The following is a 25929-nucleotide window of genomic DNA, read 5'->3' on the forward strand; positions in this document are numbered from 1 at the left end:
CGGGGCGGGGCCGACGGACACTTCCCGCTCTGATTGGCTGAGGGGCGTGGCGACGGGCCGGAAGCAACGCAGGGCCACGTCTGCAGGTTAGAGGGCTGGAGTACAGAATCCCTGGCCGTGAAGGGGGACCTTTGCAGCCCAGTGGAGGGCAAACGACGTCCCCTCTCAGAGGTGAGAATCCGCGAGGCTTAGAGGCGAGAAGGAGTCGTCCCGGGGTTTGGGGGTTCGGTGGAATCCGGCCCAGCCCGGAGCCAGCGGCCCAGGTATTTCACAGACCGCGCGCCCGACACACCTACCCGCCGCGGCGCCTTGGGAGCCGGCGCTTCGGGTCAGTACTCGGGTCGGGGGCCTGGGCGGGGTCCCCAGGGCGAGTACTGGGAGTCTCGCCTTGAATCGGGAACTGAGAGAGTGGGACCTACGAGGTTTGAAGATCGAATGAGAAGGGGCTACACAACTTTTTAAGAGAGGCACTGTTGGGACTTGCATAATATTCTCAGTAAAAGCATTAGACAGTTGTCTTGCTTTCTGAATTTAAGGAGACTGGTTCACGCCCATATGATTAATCATGATATATCCCGGAATGGTCAGTTTTTACAAAAATATATTCAACCTTGTGCATGAGATTTGATTACTTTGGCAAGAACTGAATTAGTTTCCTGAATGCCAGCTTTTTCCAACTGGACAAAACCAAACACTTTTCACCATTTCTTTTAATTTTTGTTCTTTGAAACACTGAAGGGCATTAAAACAAGAAGGTGAGACATACAGCTGTGGAATCTACTCTTCAACTCTGGGCTAATTGGGAATGCACCCAGGAAGTGCATCATATATGGGCCTCAGGGTACACTGCTGACTGAATTGGAAATTCCAAATTCCTCTGAATTAGAGTATCTCAGAAAAGCAACGACACATGTTTGACTTTGACTTTTTTTCTTTTCTTTTCTTTTTTTTTTTTTTTGCTAAGCTGCTGAGACTGGCCCAGAATTTGTGATCCTCCTGCTTCAGCCTCCTGAGTTGCTGGGATTACAGAAATTTGTGATCCTTCTGCCTCAGCCTACTAAGTAACTGGGATTACAGGTGTGGGTCACCCTGCCTGGCTGATTTTTAAAATTAAAAGATAACATTACTTAAAAGATGTGACTAGTCTCAGAGCTAAATTGAGAAAGGTGTCCTGAATTCTCATTATGAAAATTGGACACTCTTCTGCAAGGTGTATTAGGGAATGTGGGCTGTCTTGGAGAGGAAACTGTTACTGCCTTTGATTTTCTTTTGGGAATATGTGTCTGTAGCCTGGGACGAATAGCAAAAGATCCATATAAATTTCCCAGATATTTTGAGGTGTGTTGTCCACTTGAGAATCTGACCAGTTATACATGTGAACTTAGGTTATTTAACAGGGGCCCGGATACAAGGTTTCTCTTTTATAAAATGAGAAGATCTTTGATCTTCAGGAGTTCCTGAATCTATGTATAAAAATCCTTCTTAGGTTGAGAGTAGACCATTTTAACTTAATCCTGGAATAGTCCTAGAGGCAAAATGGGAGATGAATTAGAGATAAGGTGATTTCTTCTCTGAAGTAGACAATAGAAAAGTTGGGCAGGAACTTCTAGGTAATTCTAATGCTGCGGAGTTATTCTACTGTTCTTTTCTGTCTCATAGTTCTTTTGGAGAGGTTCAGAATAAAGCAGACCTATTAGGTTGGGGTGGCAGGTTTTTAAGAAATGTTTTTATTAGTGCATTATAGTTATACCTAAAAATGGGGTTCATTTGGAAAAATTCATTGATGTATACAATATAATTTGCTCTATTTCAATCACCATTACTTCCCCTTTCCTCTTTCTCCCCCTGATCCCTTTCCTATACTTTATTTGTCTGTCTTCCATTTGTTTATTTATTAAATTAGTACATTAAAGTCATTCATGAAAGTGGAGGGTTTCTAGTTTTTGAAGCAAATGGTCTTTGAATGATTTCTTATTAAGTCTGAAAATTTTTGTAGACATGGATTTAAGTGCTGTTACAAAACACTCAGTGTTACATGCCAAGCCCCGTGGACTCCTCCTTCAATATGGGACTGCTGGATTTCGAATGAAGGCAGAATATCTTGATCATATCATGTTTCGCATGGGATTATTAGCTGTCCTGAGGTCAAAGCAGACAAAATCCACGATAGGAGTCATGGTCACAGCATCACACAATCCTGAGGTAATGCATTTAGTGCTCTGATAAAGCAAACAAACAAGACTAAACCCTGGTGTCTGGGCAGTTGGACCAAAATACAAATTCTAATTCTGGGAATGTGCCCCTTTGGATTTGAAGCAATTCTTAGGAATGGTCATTTAGCTTAAGGCCCATTAGAGGGTGTGGAGAATGAAATTAGACCATTTTATGAAAAGTGTCCATATTAGAGAAATAACATAATGTCTTTCCAGCTTACTTGAATTGAGACAGTATCAGTCATTACAAAGTGTTACCTCTGTTAACTTGGCAGTAATTTAATAGATGCAGTTGGATGGGGGAAAGCAAACATTTGAAAAGATGTATTTTGAAAAATTTAAGACTTTTTTTTTTTTCTAAATACTTTTCCTGTTTTGAATGAAGAGTCAAACAAGTAGATTCAGGGATCCAAAAGTGATCTTTGGGAAGAATAATAATGAGATTCTAGTCCTCAGGACAGTTAATGTTGTACTCAAAATGTTCTTCTGACAGTTATTTTTCATTTTTATTGAGGCATAGGTGGCAAATAATATGTAGGAACTGTGCAGTGTCTTATTTGGATATATGTTTACATTGTGGAATGACTACCACATTTAATTAACATCCTCATCACTTCATATAGTTACTTTCTTCTAGTAATGAGAATACTTGAGATCTATTCATAATGAATTTAAAGTATATAATGCATTGTTATTAACTATAGTCACCGTGTAGTACATTAGATCCACAGAAATTTATTCATAACTGCAAGTTGATACCCTTTGACCAACATCTCCCTGTTTACCCCATATCCCATCTGTCTCAATCACCATTTTACTATTTCTGTGAGTTTAACATTTTTAGATTCCCTATAGGTGGTATCATGCAGTATTTGTCCATGCGTGGCTAGTTTCACTTGGCATAATGTTCTCCAGGTTTGTCCATGTTGCTGCAAATTACAGGATTTCCTTCTTTTTTTAAGGTTGAATAATAATATGTATATTTATGTATATATATATATATATATATACATATATATATATCACATTTTCTTCATCTTTCAGTAGATGATTAGGTTCTCTTGGCTAGTTTTGACGCAATTTAAATATTTACTTTTTATTGCCACTAATACATAGTTTGAATAATATGTTTGTATCTGATTGCTAGAGCATGCGGCTTTTGTCTCTGTAGCTAAATTAGCAGCAAATGGAAGGTATGTAATTCAGTGATGGATTGTAACCTCTTCCCCCTCAAACATTGCTTGTCTAATCTCTGTGTAATTTTACTATAAATGTGTAAATATCAATGTAGAAGTCACCATAATTGATCAGTGACTTCGCATTTATTGATAACTGTAGAAGTACTTCTCAGAACTTTTGAATTGTTTCTCTAAGTTGACATGCATTCTGGACTATGCATATTTCTTTCCAGGATTTTGAGGCGAACAGCATTGGGAGTCATTTTGTGCCACCCACTGGTCAACATGCTGGCCATTACATTCTTGGAGTCTAAAGTTAGGGAGAATTGAGTCTGAGGTTTTGCTCCAGCTGTGCCCTAGTCAGTTAATTGATGCACTGATGACAGCTTTTTAAAAAAGCTTCTGTAGTTGTGTAGTTAAGTCAAATAGACGTGATATTTTAATATCAGCTAACACTTATTAGCTGTATAATCATAAGCAAATTACCTAACCTCTTTGAATCTCAGTTTTCTGTAAGATAGAACTAATAATAGGATTAATAATTACATTGATGTGTGTCATGGGTAGTTAATGAGATAACATATATAATTCACCTGCCAGTGCCTGGTATTATTATTAAGTGATAACAGGTGAAGTGGCTCAGCCATCACTGTCTTCTGCTGGAAAAAAACAGCAAAACTTCTTTGTCATCTCACCCTCACTTGTATGCAGGGATGGCTTATTGTTTGTTTATCTTTTAAGGAAGACAATGGTGTGAAATTGGTCGATCCTTTGGGTGAAATGTTGGCACCATCGTGGGAGGAACATGCTACTTATTTGGCAAATGCAGAGGAAGAAGATATGCAGAGAGTGCTTATTGATATCACTGAGAAAGAAGCTGTGGATCTGCAACAAGATGCTTTCGTAGTTATTGGTAGAGATACCAGGTGACAATAAGTGTTCTTTGCCAAAGCAGTTTTGGGAATATAATATTAATGACGGCATTTGTTATAATACCAAGACAAATGAAAAGAATTCAGTAAAGTGGAACTATCCTGAGGGGTGCCTCCCTTACCTGGCTTTTTTAGTAGGAGATGGGAGCTAAGTCATGACTGCAGCTTGTGTTTTGGAATTTCAACTATCCTTTGAAACTGAACTCTAACTCTTACAGTTTTAGAAGTTTACTTAATTTTTTGGTGCTTCCATTTCCTCATCTATCAGATGTTGATAAGTCCTATCACAGTGTTTCAATTTTTTTTAAACTGGTGTTTTATAATTATATGTAATAGGGGGATTCACTGTAATATATTTGTACATGCACATAACAATTTGGTCAGTTTCCTCCCCCAGTTATCTCTCTTTTTCTTCCCCTCTTCCCTCCTCTTTGTCTTCTTTCTCTGCTCTACTGATCTCCCTTCTATTTTCATGAGATCCTCCTTAATTTTTTCTGGCTTCCACATACGAGAGAAAACATACAACTATTGACATTTGAGTCTGGCTTATTTTGCTTAACATTATACTCTCAAGTGCCATCCATTTTCCTGCAAATGACATAATTTCATTCTTTGTGGCTGAATAAAACTCCATTGTATAAATATACCACATTTTTTTTTTTACTCATTTCATCTGCTGATGGATACCTAAGCTGATTCCATGATTTAACTATTGTGTTAAAGTATTTCTGTGAAAATTAAATAAAATAATGTGTGCCAAATACCTGTTTCCTGAAATGAGAGAAGCATGTAATAAATGGGTCCCTGAAGCTTTTTTCCCCTTATGGCAGTAGAACACATGATTTTATAGCATTTTCTTACCCTGGAGTTCATTGGAAAATAGCAATTTTTAGTCTTTTCTGCATATTTATGATTCAGCTTTTGCCTTCCTTTACAAAACATATCTTGTGAAATGTTACATTAAAACTATTTTTTTTTTTTTTTGTACAAAGGATTGAGCCCAGGATCTTGTGCATGCAAGGCAAGTGCTGTAGTACTGAGCTATATTCTCAGCACCTTAGATCTGGTTTTATTGAGAGATTCTTTCAAAAGGAAATGTCTCCTCAATGGCTTGGACCTTGCTTTTCACCCTTTGTGTTACCAAAGGATTTTGCAAATAGTGCTAATGGTAGATTTATAGATAGCAGAGAAATAGTTGAGTGATTTATATACTAAAGTAAATAATATCCATATTGAAGCCATCCCACATATATTTGGTTCTTACCTATTTACTAATTTAGATAGCAAATATTTTTCTACATGGCAGTTATATAATGATATGGCTTATTTTCAGATATTTGTTCTGACTTTATAAAATGAGAAATAGGGGTTCTATATCTTCGGTAGTTTAATACCCAACAAAATAACATATTTTTGTAAAATGACAAAAGCTGCTGAATGTGAAAAATTAGATGTAGAAAATCATATAAATTACTGTTTCCCAGTGAACTTGAGAGAGAAATGCTATATTTGTACCAATGATAACATAGGTTATAGATAGAATCTCTAATACTGTGTGTGCTTTCAATATTTATTATTGTTGTTAACAAATATTGCTATAGTGAGACAGGAAAGGTATTTGAATATGGTGTAGTTTGGGTATCCTTCATATCTATCGTCCAACTGCACATACAGGCCAAAATTTTTCCAACAAATTGATTATGGAGGCTACTGGAAAATGCTTATAATTTACCCATATCTCTTTTTCAGAGTTGATTGCTTTCAGTTCAAATACAGTGAACTAATTATTTAGAAATTGGTAGCACTAATTTCTGCATTTGCTTTTACAACCAGCAACTCTGTTGGTTTCAGGTGGGATTATATTTTTTTCTTCCTTTTCTTTCCTAGGCCCAGCAGTGAGAAATTTTCACAATCTGTGATAGATGGCGTGACTGTTCTAGGAGGTCAAGTCCATGGTATGCGGCTATTCTAAGTTTATAAATAAATTCTTAAATATTTTTAAAATTATAAAAGTAATGCATATTTAAAGTTTGATGAACAATAAAATTTAAAAAAATTAATTCCTGGCTATAAAATACTTTTAACATAATCTTCCAGATTTTTTTTTTTCTCAGCAGGCATTTTTTTCTTTTTCTTTTGGTTCTTTTAAGAACATGTTTTTTAGGGTTGGGGTTGTGGTTCAGCAGTAGAATGCTTACCTAGCACATGCGAGGCCCTGGGTTTGATCCTCAGCACCACATAACAATAAATAAATAAAATAAAGGTATTGTGTCCAACTACAACTAAAAATATAAATATTAAGAAAAAAAAAAGAACATGTTTTTATTGTTTTCATTTAGTTTATGGCACAACATACAGAGGATCAAAGCAGAGTAAGAGCTCCCCAAATGTTTCTCTAGGCACTGTCTCTAGATATAATTTCTTAAGAATTAATTGTATCAGGTCTCCTGGGACACACACACAATATTAATATTATTTATAATATTAATAATATATACACAGACATATATGTATGTGTGTGTGTATGTATGTGTGTGTGTATATATATATATATATATATATATATATATATATATATATATATAGTGAGAGTACTGTAGAGTATTATAGATCTAATACAACTTTATTTTAGTAAGGCTGAATTTCTTTGATGTTACCTGAAGAAGCCCATTTTGTCAATTTTAAGTATTCCTGTTACCTGTCAATTAGTGATAGAAAATATCTTTGGCCTGCATGTAGTCATGATAAATCTCCTGGTTTATCAGAGAATTAAATACAGCACAATGTGGGCAGGATTTCTTTTCTCCTGTCAGTTGTACCTGTTGTGAAGGTAAGGATTTCACTGGATTTTGAGGTGAATATTTTCCTAGCATAAGATCTCTCTCACTAAAAAGCAAAAGTCCTCTCTCCACTTTTGGAACCCCCTCAAGCTCCTGCTGGGATTCCTTTTTGTTTTTTTCCACCCTCAGTTAATCTAGCTTTTCCATGATCTACTTTGCTCACCTCTGCTCATTTTCTAGTTATTCCTTAGCCTGCTGCAGGTGAACCCCTTTCCTCATCTTCCCAGGGAAAGGTCTTACCCATACTCATTTGAATTGATTGTCAACTTGGATGGATAACAAAGTGGAGATTCTTAAGCTGGGGCCCCCAGAGGATGTCTTGTTAAGCTGCAGAGACCCTGTGGCCTTCTTGACAGGGCACATGGTGTTAACTGTTCTGTCTGGGGAGAAGATAACATACTGTGTCATATACCCAGGGGGTTTGTGCCCTAAAACTAACTAAGAATTTTTGTTTTAAAGTTACTTCAGTTGATGTTTCTATAGTTTTCCACATTGTTAAAACTTGCTTTTTTTAAAGTTTCTACTTGCTTGGCTTGCTTGGCCATATTCTTTATTGATCTTCTCTGCTGCTTCCTCTTCTCTCTGGTCAGTTTTCTTTTTGATTCTGCGTGTTTATGAAAATGATCATCCTTCTTGCCATAGCTCCAGCTACCTTTATTCATTCATTAATTTATCCAAGAATTTTGATGCCTTGCTCTGAACAACCTCTGATAGTCTGTTTAACTGAACCCATTTTGTGTCATGTAATACATGGATGCATAGTTGTATGTGTAGCTGAAACTAATTAAGTATGAAAAGAGAGGAAACCATATTCTATAAGACATGCTAAGGGAAGAAATAGGATTTTGTAATCAATATTAAAATTACCAAATAAACATTTACTAAATGACTATTAACCTAGACTTAATAAAAGGATCATCATCTATTCAATTAATCAAGCTAGAAGTCATTTTGTTTGGTAATTTTAATATTGATTACAAAATCCTATTTATTCCCTTAGCCTGTCTTATCGAATAATGGTTTCCTCTCTTTACATACTTCTACTTAATTAGGGTAAGCTGTTATCCCTTATTTTTGAGCTCTTCTGCCTCCTTATATCAGAGCCAAGGTTGCTTTAATGAAATGCCATTTTTCTTGTATAACTGCAGGGCTAAAGAACTTAAGTGACTCCTTTTCTGCCCCCAGTCAAAACTCTTGGATTTTGAGATCTTTGGACAGACATAGTCACTGAATGTTTGTGTTCGATACTGGTCCATCTCTGCTGTTTATTTCTCATATTTCTTGTTTACGGTGGTGTGTGTGTGTGTGTGTGTGTGTGTGTGCGCGCGCGCTTAGCTATTTTGACTTGCAGCTGTTTTTCTAGGAAAATTATTATTATTTTTTTTTTATAAAGAGAGTGTGAGAGACAGAGAGAGAGAGAGAATTTTTTGATATTTATTTTTTAGTTTTCGGCGGGCACAACATCTTTGTTTGTATGTGGTGCTGAGGATCGAACCCAGGCTGCATGCATGCCAGGTGAGCGCGCCACCGCCCGAGCCACATCCCCAGCCCCTAGAAAAATTATTTATGGGACATTTTAAAGATTTATAATGAAGGTATAGTCCTCTGGCAAAGTTTAGTGTTTTCTTCTGTTGGGTACTTGGAGGCATTGCCTGGCCAGGTCTGCTTTAAATTCATTCATGACAGGGTTCTTTTGGATTCCTATGGTGATGTGCATTTAGGCTAGAATTCTGCAAGAACTTGTGCTTTTGACAGCTTTTGAGAGATGGGTTTCCTCACTGTCAAGACACTTGTCCTGGGAGTGGGTACTTGAATTCACTTCTGGCTCACCCTTGCAATGAATATATAGTCTACCAGGCTTTCAATCTCATGAGGGTCTGGTTTTCTGATGGGTTCCTTATAGAGTAGCAAAGCCTTTTTTCCCACTGAAGTCCATAACTCCATTTCTACTTTAGAAGAATGCCCTCATAGCAGAACCAGTTTCCCTTAGCTCAGATCTTAGAGTATCTGCCTCCATATAGATTGTGCCTTGATCAATCTGAAGCTTTTAGGATTGAGTGTGTGACATATTGTAATGATTTCAGTGGATATTTATGTCTGGTTAACTTGAAAGTTAGTCTTTTTCTGTTTTCTGAGATGTTGTTTTAAAAGAGATTTGTCACCTTGTCTCACAGTGTGAATGCATGTAAGCTTGTTTTCTTTATTAAGAAATGTGAATTGTTTTTTGTATTCAGATTATGGATTGTTAACAACACCCCAGCTGCACTACATGGTATGTTGTCGAAATACCAGTGGCCAGTATGGAATGGCAACCATAGAAGGTTACTACCAGAAACTCTCCAGGGCTTTTGTGGAACTTACCAAACAGGTGAAAAAAACTTTTGAACATGCTTAGAAGTTAAACAACCTGAACAACATGATCAGTGAAACAAATGACATTTTGGCACCCCACTCCATTCTTTTCCCCAAATGTGGCTTATCTCTGTCTTCTCTCTAGGGCTCCACAAGTCTGTGTGCCTTCTAACTATATGTTGGTATTTGCTTGGCAAGGCACATAGTATATTTTGAGATCACTGAGGGAGAAAATGTAGGGTTCTTGTTTACAGTTATCATAAGTATTTATGGAGATAAAGTTGAGTGTTGTGGCTTAGTACTTGAGAAATTAAGGAGGTAGTACTGTTGGGAAACATTTTCTTCTAGGCATATAAGCTTGTTAAACTTGGAGAGATTTGAGGGGAATAATTCATTTGATCAACAAATACTGAGTTAATGGCATAGTTTAACCAAAGCAAAGCAAAATATAACATTTCTATTTTGGAGTGAGGATGGGTGGCAGAGGATATGGACAGTTTAAGAAAATAAAACAAAATATGCCTGCTAATGATATATGCTGTGAAGAAAGTGACAACAGTTGTTATTACTGTTCTTTCGTCTATATGTATATATAGATTCTCACATTTGAATGACTGTTATGTAATATAGGCTATAATGTTTTTAGGGAACCCTTACTCAGGCAAATTCTAATAAAGCTTCATTTCTACAAGTTGTTCAATTGGTGAACCTATTCCAGTGTCTAGGGTGTTTTTAAATTTTATTTGGCTTTTCAGTTTTCATCTGAATGTATTTTACTTCAGTTTACCTGGTTAAAATAGATAAGTAAACGGAAATAATAGAAGATGTTTTATCATATATGTATGTATGCTTTCTTTATATTTCACTTTTAATTTTGTAACTTGAAAATTTTCTTCCATGTCTTTTTACTTTCCAGGCTTCCTGCAGTGGGGATGAATATAGATCACTTAAGGTTGACTGTGCAAATGGCATAGGGGCTTTGAAACTGAAAGAAATGGAACACTACTTCTCACAGGGACTGTCAGTTCAACTCTTTAATGATGGGACCAAAGGGAAGCTCAATCATTTATGTGGGGCTGACTTTGTAAAAAGTCATCAGAAACCTCCACAGGGTACGTAGTAATAGGTCTATAAAAACTATTTTGAGAACTGGAACCAGTCTCATTTATAAACCAAGATGGCCACTTGTATTAAGAATTCTGTAACTGTAGGGTGCTGATGATTCATGCCTGTTATCTCAACTAGTAGGCTGAGGCAGGAGAAATACAAGTTTGAGGCCAGCCTCAGCAAGTTAGTGTGTCTCTAAACAACTTAGCTCGACTCTGTCTCAAAATAAAAAATAAGAAGGTCTGGGGAGGTAGCTCAGTGGTAAAGTGCCCCTCAGTTTAATCACTGATACCCCTGCCCCCCAAAAATTGTGGAGCTGGTCCTGGTTCTGCCACTTTTGGACACGTATGACTCTTCCTTTTTGTCATTGCCATTCAAAACATGGTCTGCTCTTTTTGCCTGTAAGTCATACCCATGCTCAGAGTCCTCCTTCCTTTAGGAAAGAGGAAAGGGAAAGCATAGCCAGAGAGTGCCATTCTAGAGCAATGGTTCTCAAATATTAGCACACATTAGAATCTTCTTGTTAGCCTGAAGATTTCTGGGCCCCATTCCTGAGCTTCTGATTTGCTGGATTTAGGGTAGGATTTGCTTAGGATAGAAATTTGCATTTCTGACAAGTTTCTGGGATTTGATGAAAGTGCTGGTCTCTTGACCACACTTTGAGAATCACTGATCTAAAGGTAGCAATAGTAAGTTTCATTGTCTCTCCTTTTGTCTGCATTAGATACACTTTGGAAAGGGAAGGTAACACTGCTTCTGTAATTATCCTTGGACTTAGGGTTTTCCACAATGGGCAAGTTAGGAGGAAGACTGTTCTTCAGATTGTAGTTATAGTGTAGAGATGTTCTAGATTTATCTTCATTATAGATCCTAAATTATTATCCTACAGTAGGCCAAATATGGCTTGCAGATTGTTTTGCTTGGTCTGCTAAGTTTGCCCACATATTAAATTGCATTAGGTGCCACTGTGTAAAAATTCAGTGATTTCTTTTAAATATTGCTGTCAACTCTTTACCAAAATCACAAAATGTCTATTCACATGTCATTAATCTATTGTTACCCCTTCAAATAGGACATTCAGTCTTGAACTCTACACACTTCACATAGTTGTGGCACTTGTTCATTTATTCTGCTTTATTCTATTAAGCATTTGAAATTTCAATTTAGTCAACCCATTTGATCCCCTTTTCACTGAATTGCTTATTTTGACTTTACTGACGCTTTAATTCTGTATCACTCATTTATCCACATACTGAATACTCAGCCCTCACTCTCCATTGCTGTAGGCACTGGGCCCTTAGTGTTCATAAAACCATAGCCCTCCCTTTCCTGAAGCCTACATTTTGTCCTGTAGGTAACCTTTTATCACACTCATGACAAAGCCTTTCACTTCTGAGCTGCTTCATGCTGGCTTTCTTACTCTGCTATCAAGGCTAAGGAACAGCCAGATTTTCTAGTAAATTTGATGTGATAGTTGCTAAACTTTAAGTAACTTTATGTAAATTTCACGAGCCAGTTTTCTCTCACAGATGATAATTCTTTGCTTTAATAGTGTATGTTGTTATTGGTGTTATGAAAAGATAAAAACTTCTATTAGAACTGTCAAAGCATATACCTCATTTATTACTGATTTTTTTTAATATGTAAAGGACAGCACAGTACTGGATAAATTATATTCAGAAATCCCTGTAGCTTTCAAAAAAAGTTAAATGAGAAACCAGTCTAGCCAAAATGAAATTTTAATATTATAGCAAGTTAACCATAAATAGATTTCGTTTCTTTTTCAATATGCTTAGAAAGAATTTTACCTGTAAAAACTGCCAATGAAGTGGATGCTATTTAAAAAAAAATTTCAATAAGGATAATTTTAAACATCTTTTGGAAAATTTATAGTAGACATGTTATAATGCATAAGGGCAGTTTCACTCATGCTTTATTGAAAAAAGTTTCCCTAGTTACTAGTGAAGACAGAAACCCCAAACTTATTTTTATTTTGAGTTTCATTCCCATTTCTTGGACTGAAATGCATATTCGATCGTTCTGTGTGCTAGGAATGGAAATAAAGTTCAATGAAAGATGCTGTTCCTTTGATGGAGATGCAGACAGGATTGTGTATTACTACTGTGATGCTGATGGTCATTTTCATCTCATAGATGGAGACAAGATAGCAACATTAATTAGCAGCTTCCTTAAAGAGCTCCTGTTGGAGGTACGATAGGGAATGGGCTGCCCTATAAAACCAGAGGTAGTTCTGTATCACTCAGATGTCTCATAGGCACAATTTATGGCAAGTTCCTTATGTATGTGACCAAAAAATACAAAGAAGATGTGGTAATTACAGTCATTTCAACATTGGGGCATTGGTTTTGAAACCTGAGGTTTTTCTTTTCTTCCTGGTATAAGCTAGGATTTATGATTTGAAGTTTTATGAGGTTATAAAGTTTTCATTTCTTCATAACTGACACATTAGTGAGAATCTACCAGTTAGCCTTAAAGCCCAAAATTCTAACAGAAAATATCATCTGAGATTTATGATTATAAGCTTAGTAATGTGTGAGATCCCCCACTTTTTGAAAATCTCTTTCACTAAGTTTAAGATATAATCTGGAAAAGTATATTTAAGAACTTAATACATAATTTTATTAAAAATTTAAAGAGAGATTAGGAGACCACAAACTTATTTAAAGATGATTCCTTTTAAGTAATGCTGAAAAATATTTGAGGTTTTTTTCCTGGTATACGTGTAAAATTTCAGTAAGTCATTTATTGATTCAGCAGAAATGGCAGATAATTTTGTTATCCTTTAGAATTCTCACTATGTTTGTTTTGGTAAATTACCCTTTTGATCTCAAATTATTGTTTTTATCTAGATTGGAGAAAATTTGAATGTTGGGGTTGTACAAACTGCATACGCAAATGGAAGTTCAACACGCTATCTTGAAGAAGTTATGAAGGTATTGAACCATTTTCATTTTCTGGTAGCTTCTTAATTATGCTGTAAACTACTTCTGTGAGGAAAATAATGTCTTCATGAAAGTGAACACATTGTAGTGTATAAAGTTGAACTGTTGTCCATGTAAGGGTAAACAGAAATCAAAAACAAGTAAAAAACTTATTTGTTCCTGATGGAAAAGAGAGAGGAGAGACTTTCTCTACTCCTCATCTCAGAACCAAATAAGCCAGTTTTATAATCAGTAATATTTTTCTTAAGAGCTTGGAGACATCTCAAAATAATAATAAAAAAAAGAAGAAACTATTAAGGAAGACAGCACCTCTGCCCCCAATTTCATAGTTTAACTTAGATCTCTGGCTCCAACTTGTAACTATTCGTCAGAGAGATAGAAATAGTTTGTTGTTGTTGTTTTGTTTTTAATTGGTTCTTTTTAGTTATATATGACAATAGAATTCTTTTTGACATAACCATTAAAGCATGGAATATAATTTGTTCTAATTCAGTCCCTAGTGCTTCTTCTTCCTCTCAGAAGCAGTTTTATTATCTCTTTGGATACAGAAGCAGTTTTACTATCTCTTTGGATAAAGGCAGTTGGCCGACACAAATGGTTAATTACTAGGTAAATTTATGATGACCTTTTCATGACAAATGGTGTTACTCCTATTTGAAGACTAATAATAATGAAAAAATTATTCACGACACTTCTTAAAATGATTAAAGCAGATTTTATTCAGTTCTGCGGAGGGACTGCTCAGAGATTGCTGTGATGAAATTGTGCAGTGGAAAAGAGAAATTGAGGTCAACTCCAAATACAAATACAACGGAGAGAAGTGGAGATTTTATAGCTAAGGTGAAGGGTATATGTGTGGAGTGCTAGTGGTGGTCAGTGATGGAAAGTTACTGAGAGAAAACATGGGAAAAGGGGGATGTTCTGGCTAAATGAGATTCCTCATGTAGGCAGGCCAAGATGATCAGACATCTCCTGGGGAATGGTGGGAATGAGGACTTTGATCAAATATCAAAGTGAGGGAATTCTCAGGCGGCATAGTGATACCAGATTTCAAAATATACTACAGAGCAATAGTAACAAAACAGCATGGTACTGGTACCAAAACAGGCGGGTGGACCAATGGTACAGAATAGAGGACACAGAGACTAATCCACAAAGTTACAACTATCTTATATTTGATAAAGGGGCTAAAAGCATGCAATGGAGGAAGGATAGCATCTTCAACAAATGGTGCTGGGAAAACTGGAAATCCATATGCAACAAAATGAAACTGAATCCCCTTCTCTCGCCATGCACAAAAGTTAACTCAAAATGGATCAAGGAGCTTGATATCAAATCAGAGACTCTGCGTCTGATAGAAGAAAAAGTTGGCTCTGATCTACATATTGTAGGATTGGGCTCCAAATTCCTTAATAGGACACCCATAGCACAAAAGTTAATAACTAGAATCAACAAATGGGACTTACTTAAACTAAAAAGTTTTTTTCTCAGCAAGAGAAATAATAAGAGAGGTAAATAGGGAGCCTACATCATGGGAACAAATTTTTACTCCTCACACTTCAGATAGAGCCCTAATATCCAGAGTATACAAAGAACTCAAAAAATTAAACAATAAGATAACAAATAACCCAATCAACAAATGGGCCAAGGACCTGAACAGACACTTCTCAGAGGAGGACATACAATCAATCAACAAGTACATGAAAAAATGCTCACCATCTCTAGCAGTCAGAGAAATGCAAATAAAAACCACCCTAAGATACCATCTCACTCCAGTAAGATTGGCAGCCATTATGAAGTCAAACAACAACAAGTGCTGGTGAGGATGTGGGGAAAAGGGTACTCTTGTACATTGCTGGTGGGACTGCAAATTGGTGCGGCCAATTTGGAAAGCAATATGGAGATTCCTGGGAAAGCTAGGAATGGAACCACCATTTGACCCAGCTATTGCCCTTCTCGGACTATTCCCTGAAGACCTTAAAAGAGCGTACTACAGGGATACTACCACATCGATGTTCATAGCAGCACAATTCACAATAGCTAGACTGTGGAAGCAACCCAGATGCCCTTCAATAGATGAATGGATAAAAAAAATGTGGCATTTATACACAATGGAGTATTACTCTGCACTAAAAAATTACAAAATCATGGAATTTGCGGGGAAATGGATGGCATTAGAGCAGATTATGCTAAGTGAAGCTAGCCAATCCCTAAAAAACAAATGCCAAATGTCTTCTTTGATATAATGAGAGCAACTAAGAAAAGAGCAGGGAGGAAGAGCAGGAGGAAAAGATGTTAAACAGAGACATGAGGTGGGAGGGAAAGGGAGAGAAAAGGGAAATTGCATGGAAATGGAAGGAGACCCTCATTGTTATACAAAATTACATATAAGAGGTTGTGAGGGGAATGGGAAAAAAAACAAGGAGAGAAATGAATTACAGTAGATGGGGTAGAGAGAGAAGATGGGAGGGGAGGGGAGGGGGGATAGTAGAGGATAGGAAAGGTAGCAGAATACAACAGTTACTAATATGGTATTATGTAAAAATGTGGATGTGTAACCGATGTGATTCTGCAATCTGTATTTGGGGTAAAAATGGGAGTTCATAACCCACTTGAATCTAATGTATGAAATATGATATGTCAAGTGCTTTGTAATGTTTTGAACAACCAATAAAAAAAAAAAAGTGAGGGAATTCTGTCTATACTAAGTGGGATTGTTGCTAAAATTGGGCTCTTAGAGGACATGTTAAGGGACAGTGCCTAGTTGTACTGCAAGGAACCTGACCAAAAAAGAAGAAAATCTTTGTTACTTTTTATGTTGGAAACATGGAATGTTGTAAAATTGAAAATATCTACTTAGCTATATTAAAAGGTAGACTTTGTCTTTGCAATCTCCTTAGGCCTATACATGTGAGCATCAAAGGCCTTAATGAAACTGTTTTCTTTTACTTTTGTAGATAGCATTGATTGATCTTGTTTCTAATTATTTCCTCAACATCTACCTCATGGCACCCTCTGTACCCCACTACATATTCTAAGAGGTAGGGGGTTCATGGGCAGAATTAGAAGTCTGTTGCCATTACCCTTTTTATAACTAGCTAGAGTAATATTTTTCTAACTTTTGTGTTACCCATTTCAAATTCTGGTAGGATCTGGATAGCTGAAGTGAATGTGCACAGCAGGTGGTTAAGGACTAGAAGTGTGCCCAGCTGACAGCTGTTAGCTTTAGTCAGATTCTTTTAAGTGGAATATGAATTTTCATGTGAATTTATTTTTTAAAAAGATATAATGGATACGCAAAGCAAAGTGGACACTGCTAGTTCATGACCTGATTTAAATATACAGTTACAGTAAACTTGATCTGGAGCCCAGCTGCCTGCCTTTCAGGATTCTTAGTATTTAGGTATAGTATTTATTTAAGGATGGGGATATGTTCTGAGAAATTTGTCATTTAGGCAAAATATGTTGAGTGTACTCAATGCAAACTAAGATGGCTACAATGTCACTGGGTGACATAACCTTATGGAACAACTGTAGTAGATGCAGTCTGTTGACAAAAACATCATCATGTGGTGCACAATCATATTTTAATTGTCAATTTATGTCTTAAAGGTAAGGTACCTGTTATAAAACTGAATACACATCAGAAACCCACTCTCTTTGGATTAAGTATTTTTAGCTTTACTGTTCCTGAGTTCTGCTAAGACAAATGTGGATCTTGATGTCTCTTTTGTAGTTGTGCTATGGTCAGTTCTTCTACCATTCTTAAATCTACTCATGACATCCCTATCCATTGTTGCTAGTCCAATCACTGATTTCTTACTGGGCTTGATCCTGGAAACCTCCTAACTGATCCTGTTTCTTAACCTTAAGTCAGGAATTGGCCTGAGAACCAAATCTAGTTTGCTACTGTTTGTAAATAAAATTTTATTTGTATAGAATCTTGTGCATCTGTATGGTTCCTGGCTGCTTTTACACTACAATGGCAGCATCAAATAGTTGTGAGAGACATTATGTCTACAAAGCCTAAAATATTTGCTATCTGGCCCTTTACAGGAGAAGCTTGCAAACCCCTGCTATAAGCCGTTTTCTCCATACTGTAGCATAAACGTTTCATAAAGCAATTAGATCACATAGTGACCCCACTTGAAGTCTTTTGTCATCTTACTAGGACACCCTCAGCTTTGTCACTTTGCTATGAGTTTCTAGTGCCTTCACTCCCCCATGCTGACAGTTTTGTATTTTAGTGCTTAATCATCTTCCTTACTAGACTAAGGTCCAGATTTTGTTCTCTGTTTTATCCCTGAGATAGTAGGTATATAATAAACATTTATTGTGTTTCCTTTCATGTGTGTATTACAGGTACCTGTTTACTGCACTAAAACCGGTGTAAAACATTTGCACCACAAGGCTCAAGAGTTTGACATTGGAGTTTATTTTGAAGCAAATGGGCATGGAACAGTAAGTTCTCAAAGATCACATCTGGCCTTAGCTGGTACTTTTCTTTATAATGGGAAAGTTTTATCTGGGTAGTAATAGCTAATATTCTACTTTGTTGAAATGACTAGATGGAGGTCATAAGATTATTTGGTTTGTGTATATTTTCAGGTGTTGCGAAAGTGTTTCTCTTTTAGATTATAATGATCTTTTGTGGAGAGATACACTAATTTGTTCTTTTAATAATATGCAATACTTTATTTTCTTATAAGCAGATTATCTTTACATTTTCCTTTCACTAGCCATAGGAGGAAAAAGTTCAGTAGCTGTGGTGAATTAAGAGTTATAATTTGAGGAATTGTGTTTAGTATTTTTTAAAATATATTTTTGGTTGTTAATGGATACAATATCTTTATTTTTATATGGTGCTGGGGTTCAAACTCAGTGCCTCACATGTGCAAGGCAAGTGCTTTACCACTGAGCTATAGCCTCAGCCCCGAGTTTAGTTTTTTAATGGCTTTTTGTGGGGGATACTTGGGATTTTGAACACAGGGGTGTCCTACCTCTGAGCTATACCCCCAGCACTTTAGTTTTTGAGATAGGGTCTCACTAAATAGCCCAGGGTAGCCTCAAACTTGCAAGTCTCCTGCCTCATCGCTAGGATCATAGGCATGTGTCATCATGCCTGACTGTTTTTATGGCTTAGCAGAAAGAATATTTTGAAAAATTTTAACAAAATTCACATACCATAAAACCCACCATTTAAAGTGGGTTTTAGATTCCTGAGGCACAGGATTTTTTTTTTAAAGCCTAAATGAATTTGAGGTGGTGAACAGAAAATTTGAATCTAGGTGCAGTCATTTTCCTCATTAATTGAAAGTTGCCTTCTGGAGGCCATAAGTATAAGGAAAAGAATGAGAATAATATGTTCCTACAAAATGCAATTAACATATAACTTCACTGATCTAATGCAGAGTTTGGTAAATGGTTAAGGGTAGGTAGAAAATAGTTTCAGCATTGTAAGCCATAAGGTCTCTGTGGGAACTGCTTAGGTCTGCTTCTATAGTATAAATTAACGGGTATGACTGAGTTCCTATAAAAACTATTTACAAAACAGGCAATCAGCCTATATCTTATTTACCAACAAATATGTATCTCATCAACTAGTTGAGCATAGTGTGTTACTCCTCCTCAGTACTGGGCTTCTTGAGGGCTACAAAAGATTGGGTAGACATTTCAAAATAACAGGAATCTTGAACATGTTTATTATTGATAATCTGTGACACAATCTGCCATACTGTGATAAATGAGCCTTTTTTCTCATGCTGCTTAGCTAGTTATCCTTTAAAGGATATAGGTAGGCTTAAGTAACCCATATTGCTTTCACTGATACAGGGGAAAACAGAATCAACTCTTATGTATTTATCTTTTGTTAAGGGAGTATCATCTTCTTAAACAGCTGTTTAAATTTTATGATATGCCCACACTTTTTTTTTTTTTAATAGTGCCAGAGATTGAACCAAGGCTTCACACATCAGGCAAGGCTCTACCAGTGAGCCACATTCCCAGTCTGATAACCAGTTTTATCATGCACATCCTTTTCTCCTATTAATACACTTTAGGTTTTGATCTTGAATTAATTAACATAAGGCTGGCATTATTTTCCCCCTTAGTTTCTCCAGATGAACTTATAGTGTAGTCAGTTACCTAACATGATATTACTTCTGACTGTGGCCTGGATGGTGTTTTGTGATATAATATGCTTGTCTTATAGGCGCTGTTTAGTAAAGCTGTTGAAGACAAGATAAACCAACTCGCAAGAGAATTAGAAGATAAGAAAGGAAAAGCTGCTAAGATTCTTAGAAATATCATTGACTTGTTTAACCAGGTCAGAACTAATCGTGGGATTTTGGTTACCTTAACGTTATTTGGAAGATGGAAAGGACAATGTGTAACATTAAAAATTTAAGTGAAGACAGCCTGGGCTGGTGATGGCATATACAGTTGAGAGTTACAGTGAAATGAAGTGACAGAGATTTTTTTATATGCTTCCCTCTGACTTGTTGAATTCAGCAACAGTATGCGTATATGTTACTAATTTTTAAACCAACAAAATAATTCTTTGACAGGGGACATTTATATTGCTTATATAGTTGATATTAGAGTGGAGCATGGCTATGGAAGAGCAATAATTGAGACAGGGAAGTTCATTAGTGATGGAACTAACATTTGAGTGTCTTGTATAATCCTTGCAGTAATCAGGGAAAAGTGGTTATTATAATTTCCATTTTAAAAATGAAGAAACAAAAGCTTGTTTCTTTAAAAGTTTCAGTTGTATCTTACACCAGAGTTCATTTTGTCCATTTTACCATGATGCTTTCCATTGTACAGCTCAAAAAGGCTCGAAAGGATAATTTGAGTCACGCTGAAACCCTAAGTTATCCTTCTAATTTTATAGGTGAGAAGACAAAAGGCAAATTTCTTAAGAGTTAGTTTCAGTATTCTTTGTATACCTTATCTTTCATGGATATCTTTATCCACACTCTAGATAATAATCAGCATGAGGACAACAAGCACTGGACACTATTCCTGATTTTCTAAGATGGTGAACATTCACCTGCAAGTTTTGCTTGTGTTAAGAGTGGTTTCTTCTGTTTTGTTTCCCAATCTTGCAGGCAGCTGGTGATGCTATTGCTGACATGCTGGTGATTGAGGCAATCCTGGCTTTAAAGAACCTGACTATACAACAGTGGGATGCTCTCTATACTGACTTTCCGAATAGACAACTCAAAGTTAAGGTCTGAGAGAGATGATTTTTCTGAATATTAACTAAGTTATTCTAAATCTTGCTATATAAAAATTTCAATGTATTATATTCTGGCCTATACACATTACTTTAAAATAAGGCCTTATAATATCTTTCTCACATCTTTAAAAATTATAGAATAACGCTGATAAGTATTTGGTTTTAAACTTTATTTTAAAGAATATTATGTGTATCTATGTATCACTTTTTTTTAAATATGGAAAAGTTAAATGGAGAGAAAACAAAATCATAAACTGTGTACCTAGCTTCAACAGATTTCTGTTATAACTCTATACATTCTGAATATCCCCCATATTATTTTTATAGCTTGTTGCTTCAAGTGAAAATATTTCCTCTGCATTATTTTTGGTTCACAAATACTTCTTGAGAGTAGATGCTGAGAAACAGAATCTATGGGCTCAGAAATTAAGTCATTTCCGATAAATTCCTATTAGATTAGTATATAGATTTTTATCAGACTATACATTTTCTATTAGAATTATTGAAAGAAAGATACTAAGGCCAGAGTTCACACAAATGGCTCCTGATTACTCAAATTTGTATTTGGCATATATAAGAAATTCTTTTCATAGCTCTCTTAAATCATTTGATCAATGATTACACTGGGATCCAAGGTATGATGTAGAATTAAGTCATACAGTATTTACTGGCCATTATTTTAGTGGTAGCTTTGAGTCCAAAGGTAATTCTTGAAGAGAGAAGTTGTACAAATGTTGAAATTAATAATTCTGACCTTGGAGAAATAAAATTTTAATGCAATTTCATCTTCTGTTTACCCTGGTACTTCATTATTTCAGTGATGTAATTTGTGGTACAATAACTGAAATATTGTCATTAAAATGAATGAGGTATAATCTTCTGGTGGGAATTATGTTGAATGGGCTATACTTCTGAAAGGGAGTATAATATAAGGAGTATGAAATGCTTGTGCTTAGGTTGCTGACAGGAAAGTTATTAGCACCACAGATGCTGAAAGACAAGCAGTTACACCACCTGGACTACAGGAGGCAATTAATGACCTGGTAAAGAAGTACAGGCTCTCCAGAGCGTTTGTCCGGCCCTCTGGTACAGAAGATGTCATCCGAGTGTATGCAGAAGCAGATTCACAAGTAAGCTGGGATATAGTTCTATTGAAAAAATTTGAATGAGAGCCTAATAACATAGAGGGAAGGGGAGAAACAATATGAGAAGAGAGAAAACCAATAGTATTTAGAATCTCACTATGGTAATTGTTATGTCTTTGAGATTTGTTTATAGAGCCTTTTAGAATCATTAAGAGTATAAAATTATCATGAGTAGTAGTGACACAGTTGAATAGATTTAGAGCCCGTTGGTCTAGTTCCCCTGATATTTTTCTTTCAATTTATTGTAGACTTCTTGAAAGTGTCATATTTCTAATGGGAACAGGAATAAACCCCTGGTTTATACATTGAGAAGTAAATGATCCTTTTTTTTTTTTTTTTTTTTTTAAACTGGGGATTGAGTCCAGGCATCTTCTACCACTGAGCTACATTCCCAACCTGTATTTTTTTTTTTTGAGACAGGGTCTCACTGAGGCTGGTCTCAAACTTGCCATCCTCCTGCCTCAGCCTCCCAAGTAGCTGGGATTACAGACATGTGCCCAGTTTAGATTATCCCTTTGTTCTCTTAAAAACATAATCCTGTGATTTTTAAACTGCCAGCTTTGTAGCCTATTTCTAAACCAATTGGTACTAATCATCATGAGTTCTTAACTTGCTTTTTAAATGTTTGCTTTAAATAACAGCCTTACTCTTTGCCTCTGCTATTTCTAGATGGGGTCAAGTCCTGAGGTCTGGAATTACATAATTTGCCTTCTTCACATATACCATATTGCCTGTCACCTCAAGCCCTTGATAAAAGTGTCTGCATAACCACACAAAGTACACTGGTTGAAGAGGGTCTCAAATGGAGGCATTTCCAGTTAATTTATATAAGACCTGAATTATTATTTTTTAAACAGAAGCATAGGCCAGCTTGGAATACAGTGAGAATAGCCTTTATGGGTGAAGGAGAGGGTAGCTGAGTTGCAAGAGTTATTTCTCTTAGGCCAACTATGGCCTTCTTACCTGTTAAAGGGACTAGGTTTTATTGAATTTATTAAGTTTTGGAATAACTAACTTTATAACCTGAATTGATTAACTGAAAACTTACCTTATATAGAAGACTTTGACTTGCTTTCCATTTATCTAAGTGCCTTGGAATTTGTTACTGAAAGATGAAAAAAGAAGTTTTCATTTGAATATGCTAGTGAAACAAAATCAGGAAGTACCCTCCCCTAGAATGCAACTAAAATATAGCAGATGCTATATCTTTCTCATCTCCCTTTATGTAATTTGCAGGAAAGTGCTGATAGCCTCGCGCATGAAGTGAGCTTGGCAGTGTTTGATCTGGCTGGAGGAATTGGAGAAAGACCTCAACCAGGTTTCTGAAGATCATTTTTATATTCTGAGAAAATGGATTTTTTAAAAGTTTTGACAAAACTGTCAGTAATGGCAGTATCCAGACATTTATAATGTACCTTATCGGTTGTTTCTAGATTTGTTTTTTCTAAAACACTACCAGAAAATTTCTTGAGAAATACACACACTTTATAACTTGTTAAATAAACTTACCTCTAATTTCATTCTCACAAATGTAAAAATATTAGGGCATAAATATAATTTAATCATTAATTTTGCAGTGTATGCCAGGAATAATTCATGCAGGTTGCTCAAAGATTAAATTTTATTACCACCTTCTTGTGATGTTTTTGGCATCGACGTTACCAAACCAAGATGCAACCATCCTTGATACAAATGGGAGCATGGAAAAGATTTGACACAACCAACTTTTTCATGGGAGATCTTAATAAATATGAGATGACTTACCTGTCTGCTTAGCACCATCAGGAAATGAGAGGTGGTGGGGCCTGTGCTGTCTTTCTGAGGCTATAGGGTCCAACCTTCAGTTATTCTTCATCTCTTAGTGAAGGTATGTGAAGAGAACTGAATCTAGTATGTTACTAAGCCTCTGATGGCAAAATGACACCATTCCAATACTAGAACATGATTCATAACAGAAAGGAAAAAGTCCCCAATCTAAATTAAACCGAGCCTGAAACCAATAGAAAAAAATGTGCAGTGTGTATTTTGCAGATTTAAGACAACTGAGGACAATAAAACAATGGACTATATATGTATATATAGATCTCTCATAGGCACCATAATCAATATGAGCCAACAATATTTAAACTTGATTCAGGTCACATCCAGACATTAGCTCTTATTTACAAATTTTTAAATTAAATACAACCTGAAGTGTGTTTTGTTACAATAAAAAAAAAAAAAGAAAAAGAAAAAAGAAACTATACAACTCAGAGCAATGTGTCTGTTTGTTTTAAATAATTACATTTACATTTAAACTAAATGGAACCACTGGTAGTGCTCAAGTTTTTATCACTCCTTCGAGAAAATCCTTTTCTACCATCTCTTCTATTTTTTGCCTGGCTTTGCTGGAAAATGGTTTGTGGTTTTCCAGTTTCATATCCTTAGTAGGGAAGGTGTTTGAGTAGAGGATGGGGCTCCCTGAGTGTCCTCCACACCGACTTGTGACTTTGCTGTTGAAGACTTGGCTGAGGACATTGAAGAATGGCAACAGCTGTTCCATACTGCGCACCGTGCAGATGGTGAGCAGCAAGTGCCCTGGCTCCCAACCCAATGTTCTCCCTGAGTTATCTTCTTCTGGATTTTTCTGCAGAAAACAAAATTGAAGTTGTTATTAGACTATATGTTAGAAAAATTAAAAGGACCTAAACAACAAAGTTTAAAACCCTTGCTTCTGAGGCCCTTTTAGTGCCATCTAACACCCCTCTTGTAGTTATATTTTCCAGTAGAATGCATAGCTAAGATTATTTAATAGAAATGATTCTAGACAAATATAAAACCTGATGGTATGCTTTAGCATATACTCAAAAAAGCTCCTAGGTTTTTGGATTCTCACTAATATAACCAAGGACTAGATCACAAAATGATTATAAAAGAGAATTAAGAAAGAGACATATACAGCTTTATGTATTTCACCATTAGTAAATCAATTAATTTCCTTTTAACTAAGTAACCTAAACTTGCTAGAAGATAATAGCAGGGTATATAAGTGAATAATTACTGTCAATATTGCAGTACCAAGGAAGGAAGGGATCCTTCAGGGGAGACACTGCTATCATTTTCTGGGGAGGGAAGGAAAGCTGGATCAAAGGAACTGGGTTAGTGCCCTGGCTGTGACATTTACTTACTGTTACATACCTGGGCAAGATATATAAAGGTTCCTCACTGATAAAATGTGAAGTCAAATGAGAATGTATGTGAAAACTCAACTAATGTAAACACCAGTAATTTCTTTATTAAGTTAATTCAAGACACTAATACTAACAACTATAGAATCAGTCTATCTAGATCAAAAGATATGAATGAACAGAAGATGTTTAGATTTGGACAAAATTGTAACGAAAATAAAATAATGAAGTAGATATTAAAAAAGGAAAAAATCATTGAGACTTAGGAAAGAAAAGTACAGCTTGTCATATTCATTCACAAATGAAGTTTCCTTTCTAAGATCAGATATTGCTGAGAAACTTCCATTGTTTACCTAATTAATATTTTAGCATCATCAGTTTCCTAGCAGAGAAAGCAGATGCAGATCTAGCTTATCATATGTGATATCAAGATTTGTTTGTTTTGGTGGTGCTGGGAAATGAACCCAGGGCCTTGTGCAGGCTAAATGTGTGTTCTACCACTGAGCTACATCCCAGCCCTGTTTGCTTTTTGTAAAATTTTAAGGAAAACATTTAAAACATAAGACTCCAAAAGCAAATAAGAAAAAAAAGACTTTTTAGTTTTTCATCTGTGGCTGAAAAAGTAAATACAACAACAAAACCCAGCTATCCCTTAAATTTTACCTAATTATTTAACCTTAATTATTTAACCTGTTTTTGTACTTTCTTTTAACTATGATATTGGCTTTAATGAGACTGATTTTCACATCACTGACTATCCTTATTCAACTACTGGCTGACCACACCACC

At 35.9% G+C, this 25929-nt stretch overlaps 2 protein-coding genes across 8 annotated transcripts in view; one reads left to right on the plus strand and one right to left on the minus strand.

Annotated features, from left to right (window-relative positions):
• Positions 1 to 73: 73 nt before the first annotated feature.
• Pgm3 (phosphoglucomutase 3) lies at positions 74 to 24221 on the plus strand. Of its 5 annotated transcripts, none has more exons than XM_076858466.2 (14): positions 74 to 171; positions 965 to 1077; positions 1997 to 2202; positions 4133 to 4317; positions 6211 to 6278; positions 9398 to 9531; positions 10432 to 10627; positions 12674 to 12831; positions 13493 to 13576; positions 17948 to 18046; positions 19797 to 19910; positions 20698 to 20820; positions 21785 to 21958; positions 23210 to 24221. In XM_076858466.2, exons 3-14 carry the CDS (start codon positions 1999 to 2001, stop codon positions 23297 to 23299), a joined length of 1629 nt encoding a protein of 542 aa, XP_076714581.1. In that variant the 5' UTR covers positions 74 to 171; positions 965 to 1077; positions 1997 to 1998; the 3' UTR covers positions 23300 to 24221. The 5 variants fall into 5 exon arrangements, with proteins under 5 accessions (XP_076714581.1, XP_076714585.1, XP_076714582.1 ...); XM_076858470.2 differs by having other exon boundaries at positions 12776 to 12831; XM_076858469.2 differs by lacking the exon at positions 74 to 171 and adding an exon at positions 178 to 328.
• Dop1a (DOP1 leucine zipper like protein A) overlaps positions 23974 to 25929 on the minus strand; it is a 103236-nt gene continuing 101280 nt past the window's right edge. For 2 of the 3 annotated variants that reach the window (XM_076858463.2, XM_076858462.2), the window contains one exon: positions 23974 to 24599. In XM_076858463.2, coding sequence (XP_076714578.1) covers positions 24294 to 24599 — 306 coding nt within the window. In that variant the 3' untranslated portion in view covers positions 23974 to 24293. The remainder of the gene's footprint in view (positions 24600 to 25929) is intronic. The other variant, XM_076858464.2, reaches the window with a different exon arrangement.

The sequence above is a fragment of the Callospermophilus lateralis genome, chromosome 6, assembly GCF_048772815.1.
Source record: "Callospermophilus lateralis isolate mCalLat2 chromosome 6, mCalLat2.hap1, whole genome shotgun sequence".
Classification (NCBI taxonomy): Eukaryota; Metazoa; Chordata; class Mammalia; order Rodentia; family Sciuridae; genus Callospermophilus; species Callospermophilus lateralis.